Genomic DNA, 10,919 nt, shown 5'->3' with positions numbered 1-10,919 from the left:
TACCAAGAGATACATAACAAACATGCAGCAAATTGTTGACACATTCATGCAACAGGTCCTTTGATATTTCCTAACATAAGCAGTATCCTTTTTTTCTTAACCTGGGAAATATGAATCTATCTTTATTCTAATCTGCCACGTTTACATATTGCAATTTAGATTTGCCACGCATTTATCTTCTCGATTGTTCTTCATTGTACATCATATTCTCACTTTGATTTTGCATTCATTCTTTCTGGCTCTTTCCCCTCTATCTGAATCTAACTGTATTTTGTTGTTCTCTTTTAATTTTCGTTATGTTCTCTTCATCTCCTACTTATTAATTTGTGTGTTTTGTTGTTTTAATTCTTTTATAAATTTGGCGTTCTCTCTCTGGGAGATTCAGGACAACTACGAAATCGCAAACAATGTGATCTAACCCATGCAGATCACTGGTTAAAATTAAAAAAAATCAAATTTTAAGTTATGTTTTTGGTATTTATCTATAGTATTTGGTGGCATGTGATTGCCTTTTAATATGTTTTTTAGTAGTATTGGGGAGTCTTATTTCAAACAAACTTGAAATCCCAAAAACATAATTCGATATAGCACATAAGTTAACCACACAGTACAGAACCCACAAAGCGTTTAACTATCCAGCACCCATGAGAATGCATAAAGCTACAATCTCCACCTTTCTGCTCAACTATTCAACCTAAATCCAGCACCAAATCTAGATTAAAAAAAAGCTACAATCTCTAACCCCTTTTCTTTCTCAAGACAAAAACACACAAAACTTACCAACAAAAAGCCCAAGAACCCAATTCTCACCTACAAATCGAGCCAAAAACTACCAAAAGGGTAATCTTTTTATGGAAAATGAAGAAAACCCAATTCAAACTAATCGGAAAAAGAGAAAACAACAATTGAAATTGCAGATCTAATAACAGCAGTATAAACAGAGCAGCTTCGGCAAAACGACAATCTTTTGTTCTTCTATATACAATACAACAATACATCACGTTTCCCCTATTGTATATACAAGGAAGCAAGGAGCAACTAAAAAAACTAAAGCAAAAGCAGAAACAAAGAACAACAAAAAGAAAATGGAGGTGACCCCCAAAGCCTTCAAAATTATAGTTGAATTGAAGAAGATTAAGTGTTTGATGAATTTACACAGAGCAAGACACGTGCCCATACAATGCAATCCTTTGAGAAGCTGAAGGATACGAATACCCTTGTTTACCTCATCACTTTCAGATGTTGAAATGACAAAAGTATCCCTATTTATCAATTGATTGCCCAATAAGCACACATGTTGAAAATCAGTGAAACTGCCTCTTCTATATAAGAGAAATTATTATTAGTGTAGTAGCGCATGTGTGCACATTCGGACTAAGAACAATTTTGAAATTGATTTAGATGTTTCAATTTTCAATTTATTGTACATATAATACTTCTAAATTAAAAAAATAAATTAAAAGAAGAATATGACTATATTTAACCTATAGTTAGATAATGATTAAAAAAAAGATTGCAAGTTATCTCAAATTATGTAGTATTTTTAATAAAATTAATATTTTTTTATCTCAATTTATGTATTATATTTTATATTGATTAAAATATTCACTGATAAATTGATTAACAAAGAGAGTTACCTTTGCTTTCTTCTGAGTTCTGACTATACATTTTTATATGTAAGGTGTTAGTATATATATAAGATACAATTGAGATTATTTTTTTTTAAAATAACATAAGTCATAATTTTTTATTATATGAGTATATATAAGTTGAAAACTTGAAATGAACAAACTGTAATTACCAATTTGACACAAATTGGCCTTCTTCGTTTTCAGCATTTCTATATTCTGAAATAGTTTGCCAATTCAGTGCTTTATTTGTCGAGTCAATCTTCCTGGAGAAGACTTGAAAAGGATTTCCCGAGCATGGTTGAGATCAATGTGAAAATAAGAATGCCGAATCCACATTCTTTACACACTACTAAATATTGAAATTAACTTTAAAATATTAAACATATCGAATTAATTTGATATTATAGTAATATAGTAATATTTTAAACAAATACTCCATACTAGATTTGAATAAAGAAGGGGTAAATTACATAAATCCCATAGTTTTAACATGAAATTACAATTTATCCCTAATAAGTTTCTAATTACATTAATCCCTTAAAAATTTAAAAAATCGGATACAATAATTAAAGCTCGGATACATTAATATGTAGCTCGGATACATTAAATATTGTCTCGGATACATTAAAAACTAGCTTGGATACATAATATGTAGATGAATACATTAAATACTGGCTCAGATACATTAATATATAGCTCGGATACATTAAATACTGGCTCGGATACATTAATATGCAGCTCAAATACATTAAAGATATAAATGATTTTGGAGATTTTTAAAAGTAATAGAGGATAATAAAAATAAGTGAAGCAAAATGTGTGTATTTTTGTAGTTTGCGCATAAAGAAATTCAAAACGGCTCATATGATCAGGAAGGAAGAGCAAAAATGGTGCAAATGAAATAACTTCAAAACAAGAGAATTAGCGGGCAGCAAAAACACACATGTTGATGATGTAAATAGTTATAACGACTAACATTACAAAACTTTCGATCATTTAGAAGAGGGAAAAAAGACAACATTCAAAACGAAAAAATAGTTACAACGACTAACATTTCAGAACTTTCGATCACTGAATTTACTGTAAATAAAACTTCAAAATTCACCATTTTAGCCTATAACAAAGAGACAGTGACATTTCTAGTCCCACCAAGAATTGTGAGACACTCATATACATAAAATCAATAAGATAAATATTTTCGTCTTGAATGTTTTTCTTTCATAACCAAATTATAAATAAAGTTTGTTGAAAACATAAGATATTTAAAACTGTTCTAAAAAATAATATATTCTGCATGTATAATAATAAAATATAAGTATACGAGTTACCGGTTCAGTTATTTCTTTGTTTTTTTGAACAAAATCAAACCAAATCAAAGACTGCTGGTTTCTAAAAGTCTAAACCCAAACTAAAAGCAAAATCAAATAAAATCGATTTATTTAATCGGATTGATTCATTTTTTCAATTCGGATAGGTGTTTACCAAAATCATGAACACCCCTACTCTCACTTCTAAAATAAGAGAAAATGAATAAATTTCCACTACACTCGTATATTATTCAATTTGAATTGTGATAACATCAAATGAAGTTAAATTGGGATATTTGCTATTAATATTTGTACTATATTGTTCATCTTATTTTAATTAAAATCTGATTATTTTAAGAATTTTCAATTAAAAAAATCGTGATTTATATTTAACCAAAAAAATTGTCACATTAAATTTCTCCGACAATAATATATAAATGATAGTATATAATCTATGCATACCAAAATAAATTAGATATATCCAACTATTATTAGTTTGAAAAATGAATGAAACGATATAAATACTAATTGTGCCAAAATGGCCAAAGTAAGGAGTGGAGGGCCGACATTGAGGAAATCGAATAAATATTGTGGATAGATATGCAATTAGATGATAAATTTGGGGAAGAAAAGAAAATGAGAAAACGATAACCCTTAATGTTTCGTTCGTTGTTTCACCCCAGTTTTCTCTCTCTAAAAAAAAAAAGAAACGAAGAGAAGTGATCTCTCTATTGCCCGACGACTAGAGCAGTAGGGCTTCTCTAACGTCATTCACTCTCTCCCTCTCTCTATATCTCTAGATGCGGCGCACGTTAAACATCGCCGTCATTTATATTACGCCGTCGGAGGTAAGCTCATTATCGTACGCCTACCTGTTCATTTTCATCTGATCCAACGACCCGTTTCTGACCCGCTTTGCATCCAAACCCTAATCTAGCCACTAATACTGTTCAATACCTGTTCTAATCGATTTGTTACCTGTAATAATAAATTTATCCCCATTAAACTGTTACTATCATTTTTTTCGGTCTTGATTTAGGTCGGAGTGGGTACCTAGGGTTTTTATTTTCTTATTGGATCAATTTTTCAGTGAGATATTGTGGCCGATAAACATCTTTTGGGGCAAGAGAAAACACTGTTATACATACTTTTGATGCGTTGTGGGTTTCTGATATGGCCAATCATGGCGGTGTTGGGAGCAAATTCGTCTCTGTGAATTTGAATAAATCATATGGACAGTCTTCTCATCATGATAATAAATCTTATAGTGGTTCTTATGGCCCAGCCGCCGGTGTCGGCCGTGGGCGGTCTGGTAGCGGAGGTGGAGGAATGGTTGTTCTGTCACGGCATCGGAGTACTCAGAAAATTGGGCCGAAATTATCTGTTCCACCCCCCTTGAATTTGCCTTCATTGAGGAAAGAGCATGAGAAATTTGATTTATCAGGATCCGGTGGTGGGACATCAGGAGGTGGTGGTCAAGGAAATGGGCCGAGGCCATCATCTTCTGGTATGGGTTGGACTAAGCCTGCTGCTGTTGCATTGCAAGATAAAGATGTACATACTGATGGTCAGGTTGTTGATGGTTTGGATCATACTGGGCATGGTATTGATGGCGTCAATCAGGTTAGTGGATCCTATATGCCCCCTTCAGCTCGTGTAAGTGGAAATGGAGCTACAGTTACTGGTCCTGCAAAATCATTTCCTTTGACAGTTGAGAAAGTCTCAGTTTTGAGAGGTGAGGATTTTCCTTCCCTTCAAGCTGCGTTGCCTGTCTCTTCTGGACAGACAAACAAACAAAAGGATAGTTTGAGCCAAAAGCAGAAGCAGGTATCTGGTGAAGGGTCATCTGATGAACAAAGAGACAGTTACAGTATGAGTTCGGTGGTTGATATGCGTCCTCATGGGCACTCTTCGCGTCATGCTACTGGAAATGGCCTGGCAGAAAATGGGTATGAAAGTCATGGTTTGAGCAGTGCTCGCAGGGTGGATCAACCTCGGAAGCAGGAAGATTTCTTTCCGGGGCCACTTCCATTAGTGCAGTTGAATCCCAGATTTGATTGGGCTGATGATGAACGTGACACTGGACACAGATTTGCAGATAGGGCCAGAGATATTGGTATTTCAAAAGTTGATAACTATTGGGATAGGGATTTTGATATGCCTCGAACTAGTGTTTTACCCCATAAAGCTGTTCATAACCAATATGAAAGGAGGGCTCCTAGAGAGACCCTACCTGGGAATGGGTTTTCCACTGACCAGAGAGGTGACAGCTATAGCAGGGATCTGAGAACACCTAGTAGAGAAGGTAGGGAAACAAGCACATGGAGGAACTCAATTCATTCTAGAGATGGTAATGTTCCATACATTGCAAACGACAGAAATGCTGTTAGCTCGGGTGGATCTGTTGTTAACAAGGATTTAGGGAAAGATAACAAATATGTTCCGCCACAGTTTGGGGACACTGCTCGTGATGGAAGTTTTACTGGAAATCAGGATTATTCATATGGAAGGAAGGACATGGGTCTTGTTACCGACGGCAAACAACGCTGGAATCATGCAAATGAATCATCCAACAGTCGAGGGGTTGAGCGCATGAGTCAAGATCGCCTTGGCAGTGAACTGTCCAGCAGATACAGGCGTGATGGATTTCAGAACAACGCTGGGTCAAAATCTTCGTTCTCATCTGTTGGGAAATCACTGCCTCTGGGTGACCCTGGTCTGAATGTGGGCAGGGATAAACATGTTTCAAGGGGTGAAAGGCCATACAGAGAGGATCCATACCTGAAAGACTTTGAATCTGCAGTTTTTGATGAAAGGGACCTCTTTTCTGGAGGAATTGCTGGGGTGATCAAGAGAAAAAAGGATGTGGTTAAGCAGACTGATTTCTATGACCCTGTCAGAGAATCCTTCGAGGCTGAATTGGAGCGAGTTCAAAAGATGCAAGAGCTTGAGCGACAACGAGTTATGGAAGAACAAGAAAGAGCATTGGAGCAATCTCGAAGGGAGGAAGAGGAGAGACAGAGACTGATTAGAGAAGAGGAAGAACGTCGGCTAAAGTTGGAAGAAGAAGCACGAGATACTGCTTGGAGGGCAGAGCAAGAGCGCCTTGATGCAGTAAGAAGAGCTGAAGAGAAGAGAATTGCGAGAGAGGAAGAGAAAAGGAGGATCTTCATGGAGGAAGAAAGAAGGAAGCACGCTGCTAAACAAAAGCTTTTGGAATTGGAGGCCAAGATAGCCAAAAGGCAGACTGAAGTGACAAAAACTGATACCTTAATTGTCACTACTGATGAGAAAATATCTGCCATGAGTAAGGAAATAGATATTTCAGGGGCATCTGATGTGGATAATTGGGATGAGAGTGAAAGAATGGTGGAACGGTTAACAACTTCAGCATCTTTTGACACAGCCATCTTAAGCAGATCTTCTGATGTAAGTTCCCAGCATTACTCCTCTCGAGAGAGTTTCACAAATTTTCCAGACAGAGGAAGACCTATTAATTCATGGAGAGGGGATGTATTTGAGAATGGAAGCAGCTCATCAATGCATCTACGAGACCAAGATATTGATCATCATAGTCCAAGAAGGGATGTATCTGCTGGAGGCAGAGCAGCCCCCCGGAAAGATTTATCAGGTGCAGCTGGATATTTGGCTTCTGGGAATTATGCCAAAGGTGGACGAGAAGGATATACAGATGAATTTGGCCATCGGAAAGAGCATAGGTGGAACGTTTCTATGGATGCTGATCCATACATCAGGAACAGGGACATGGACACAGAATTTAATGATAATCTTGCAGATAAGTATGGTGATATTGGTTGGGGGCAAACTCGTTCTCGTGGCAATGCTCGCTTCCCTTACCCAGATCGGCTATATCAAAATTCTGAAGCGGATGAACCTTATTCCTATGGTAAGTCAAGGTATGCTGTGAGACAGCCACGGGTACTTCCTCCACCTTCACTCTCTACTATGCAGAAAACTTTCAGGGGTATGAATGATCACCCTGGTTCATCAAACCTTGTTGACAATGAAAGCCATTATCCTCATCCTCGGGGAGGTGAATCTACTAGGCAGACAGGCTATTTTGGTGGCCATCCATCTGAACTGGTTGCTTCCCAGCAAGAGAACGCTCTTGCAGAAGACACAAAATTGAATAAAGATACGACCCCAAGATGTGATTCACAGTCTTCTCTATCGGTCACAAGCCCCCCAAACTCTCCTCCTCATCTCTCTCATGATGAGTTGGATGAATCTGGTGATTCTCCTTCAGAATCTGTCGTGGCAGAAGGTAAAAATGCAAGTCTCTCTGGATATGAATGCACTCTCTTAAATGATAATTCTGCAAAGGATGCCATGAAGATGGCTTCCAGCTCTCTCTCAGCCATGGAGGATGAAGACTGGAATGTGGAAGATAATGGTGAATTACAGCAGCAAGAAGAGTATGATGAGGATGATGATGGTTATAGGGAAGAGGATGAAGTGCGTGAAGTTGATGATGAGAATCTTGACCTGAACCAAGAATTTGAAGATCTGCAATTAGGTGAGGGAGAATCATCTCACAATTTAGATAATTTGGTTCTGGGTTTTGATGATGGTGTAGAAGTTGCAATACCTAGTGATGATTTCGAGAGGAACTCACGGAATGAAGAAAGTGTATTTGATAGACCTGAAACCTCTGAAGGTGGATCTATAAATGGGGTTCAAGTTGATGAAAAATGCCTTCACCCTGGTCAAGGGGCCCCTGGGGCAAGTTTGGATAGCTCTTCTAACAGGGTCCAGGAAGCTGAAAAAACTATGCAAGAATCTGAGTTTAGACAGAGAACTGAACCTCACACTTCAGCAGCGTCACACCTATTGGATGGTATTGATGCTTATTGTGGCCCTAGCCTATGTGCTCCGCAAATTTTCTCATCTGTTGGCGCCCCATCTTCTGTTGGTCAGACTAGTGTGTCAAGTTTAGCTTCTTCTAGTCAACCTGATTTGCCTGTTAAGCTTCAGTTTGGTCTGTTTTCTGGTCCTTCTTTGATACCTTCTCCGGTACCAGCCATCCAAATTGGTTCCATTCAAATGCCTCTTCATCTCCATCCACCAGTTGGTCCATCCCTTACTCATATACATCCATCACAGCCTCCTATCTTCCAATTTGGTCAGCTCAGGTATTCATCTACTGTCTCACAAGGGATTCTGCCAATCACTGCTCAGTCGATGTCTTTTGGTCAGCCCAATGTGCAGGCTCATTACAATACCAATCAAAACTCCGGATGTTCTATGCCTCCCCAACTTTCTCAAGATGCTTCTACTTCTAGTCTGGTGAAAGTCAATGTTCATTCTCTTTCAGCAAATCAGGGACATGGTTTTCTAGTGAGACCTCATGACAGTAAGGCAGTACAAGGAAGTGCAGTAAGCAAAGCTCTTACAGCCAACATTGCGGGGATTGCTGATGCTAGTGGTAGAAAACTTATCTCGGAGTTAGATATCCAAGTTGAAGCTAAGGGCTTGAATAATGCAGTTAGGCATGTGCAGCTATCTAAGGAGAATGGATCTGATGGCAACCCGTCCTCTGCGCTGCCATCAATTCAGTCAGTTTCTAATGAGAGAAATTCTGCCGGGGGCAGGGCTCAAGGCCAATCATACAGCAACAAGGGGAAAAGATACACGTATGCTGTAAAAGGTTCTAATTCGAGGTCATCTTTCCCAACTTCTGATGGTCCTTATTCTGAGTCGAGTAGATTTCAAAGACGACCTCGTCGGACAGTTCAGCGAACTGAATTTCGAATCCGCGAAAATTCAGATAGTAGGCAATCATCCAGCAGTGGTTTTTCTAATGACTCTGGTCATGGTGATAAGTTAAATCACGGTGGGAGAGCTGCCACAGCGGTTCTGGCAAGAAGTGGATCAAAGAGAGGATCCTTTTCTAGTAAGCTACTGAAGCAAAATGTGGAGTTAGATTCTAAGTCAGCAAATGTTGATTCTCAGGAGGTTGACTCTAGTATCAAGCCAAGCAAGGATGACGGAAGGGTATCACTGCACAAAAATCAGAATATTTCCCACACTGACGAGGGAGATCTAAAAAGGAACATATCTGTGGAGGATGTTGATGCTCCATTGCAAAGTGGTGTTGTACGTGTTTTTAAACAGCCTGGCATAGAAGCACCCAGCGATGAAGATGACTTTATTGAGGTCAGGTCTAAGAGGCAAATGCTGAATGATCGGCGAGAACAAAGAGAAAAAGAAATCAAGGCGAAATCCCGTGTTTCTAAGGTATCACGACTTACCACCCATGTTTCTAAGGTATTTATGCGATGTTATTTGTTAACTTTTTTTAATCATGTTCTCAGCCTCCACGCAAACCTCGGACAACCAGACAGAGTACTGCAATTTCAACTAGCCCAAATAAAATCCCGGCATCTGTGGGTGGAGAAATATCAAATAAGAGTAACTATTCAGATATTATTGCTTCAGAGGCGCAAGGATCTGCTTATAAGGACGTGTCCACTGGATTTACTGCTGTGGTGTCACAGCCACTGGCTCCAATTGGAACGCCTGCAGGGAGCAATGGATCTCAGGCTGATAAACAATTTCATACAGCCAAGTATGTGTTCTCTAGAAGCAAAATATAGCCAAAGAACCTCATGACCTCCTGAAATGCTTATGCGGATGTTGTTTGTTTACTTCTACAGGTCGCACCAAACTACCTCAGGTGGCGGTGTGTCTGCTGGTGGAGATGACCTTGAGCCAGGCTTGGTGTTTGAGAGCAAGAAAAATACAGAGAATGTTACATCATCACCTCTAAACTCTTGGGGTAGTGGACAGATCAATCAACAGGTATTCTCTTTTGTCAGGTGTTGTACCTCTCAATAACTGTGATGTTTTATGCAGCCATGTAAGACGGCTTCCAGTTAGATCAGTGTCATTTCTGTTGTTAAATTGTATTCTGATTGAATGTGCTACAAAAGGTTTGATGCTGGATTTGCTAACTTGATTGTAAACAACGTAGTTCCATTGGGCACCTATACTCCCAAAAGTTTCCACTGTGATATTTTGCTTCCTTGTTTATCCCTCTGCTATCACTTTATTGATTATTGATTTTTTCCTCTTTCAAACCTAAAAACGGAGTGACTAATCTTTTCCAGATTATCAATATAGTATTAAAAAAATACTTCATATCTGAGCCAAAATTCCAACACAATTTCTTTCTTGAACATCAGCTAGGTAATGTTTTATTTTGTGACTGGATTATGTTGTCCGTGTTTTTATAAATGATACTGGATATTCACAATTTAACCCTTTGTTATTGGTAGCGCTGTTGTTCGTTGGTCTTTTGTTTATTAGATTGTTGACTATGAGATCTCTATACTTTATGGTTCATTGTTCCTGTAATTGTTGGCTCCGAGAAATTTTCTGACTCACTTTGGCATAGGTTATGGCCTTGTCACAGAGCCAACTTGAAGAGGCTATGAGCCCTGCTAGGTTTGAAGCACATGCAGCTTCTGTTGGAGCTCACAGTAGTGCAGTCACTGAGCCCATCTTACCATCATCATCCATCTTAACAAAGGACAAATCTTTTTCTTCTGCTGCAAGTCCAATCAACTCCTTGCTTGCTGGCGAAAAAATTCAATTTGGTAACCTGCCTTGTCATCTCATATGTATGTATCTCAAGTTATGATTATTTTATACGTATAATCTAATCCCTCCGCTTACCAGGTGCTGTTACATCCCCAACCGTCCTTCATACTAGTAGTCGTGTTGTTTCACATGGGATTGGAGCTCCAGGGTCTAATCGATCTGAAGTACAAATTTCCCGTAATATTTCTCCAGATGAAAGTGATTGTACCCTTTTCTTTGAGAAAGATAAACGTGCAAATGATCCATGTCTAAATGTACAAGATTCTGAGGCTGAAGCAGAAGCAGCTGCTTCTGCTGTTGCTGTAGCAGCTATCAGCAGTGATGAAATTGTCGGGAATGGACTTGGCTCTGCTATTTC

The 10,919-nt window shown here is 38.6% G+C and overlaps 1 protein-coding gene across 1 annotated transcript in view; it reads left to right on the top strand.

Moving 5' to 3' along the window:
• The first annotated feature begins 3,576 nt into the window (after window positions 1-3,576).
• Window positions 3,577-10,919, top strand: part of LOC102580554 (uncharacterized) — a 14,775-nt gene continuing 7,432 nt past the window's right edge. The window contains exons 1-5 of the mRNA XM_015313410.1: window positions 3,577-9,196; window positions 9,274-9,527; window positions 9,616-9,760; window positions 10,356-10,557; window positions 10,640-10,911. Coding sequence (XP_015168896.1) covers window positions 4,112-9,196; window positions 9,274-9,527; window positions 9,616-9,760; window positions 10,356-10,557; window positions 10,640-10,911 — 5,958 coding nt within the window. The 5' untranslated portion in view covers window positions 3,577-4,111. The remainder of the gene's footprint in view (window positions 9,197-9,273; window positions 9,528-9,615; window positions 9,761-10,355; window positions 10,558-10,639; window positions 10,912-10,919) is intronic.

This window comes from Solanum tuberosum, unplaced genomic scaffold (assembly GCF_000226075.1).
Source record: "Solanum tuberosum cultivar DM 1-3 516 R44 unplaced genomic scaffold, SolTub_3.0 scf00012, whole genome shotgun sequence".
In the NCBI taxonomy this organism is placed as follows: Eukaryota; Viridiplantae; Streptophyta; class Magnoliopsida; order Solanales; family Solanaceae; genus Solanum; species Solanum tuberosum.
Note: the sequence above shows the minus strand (reverse complement) of the source record. Positions and strands in the feature narration are given on the sequence as shown.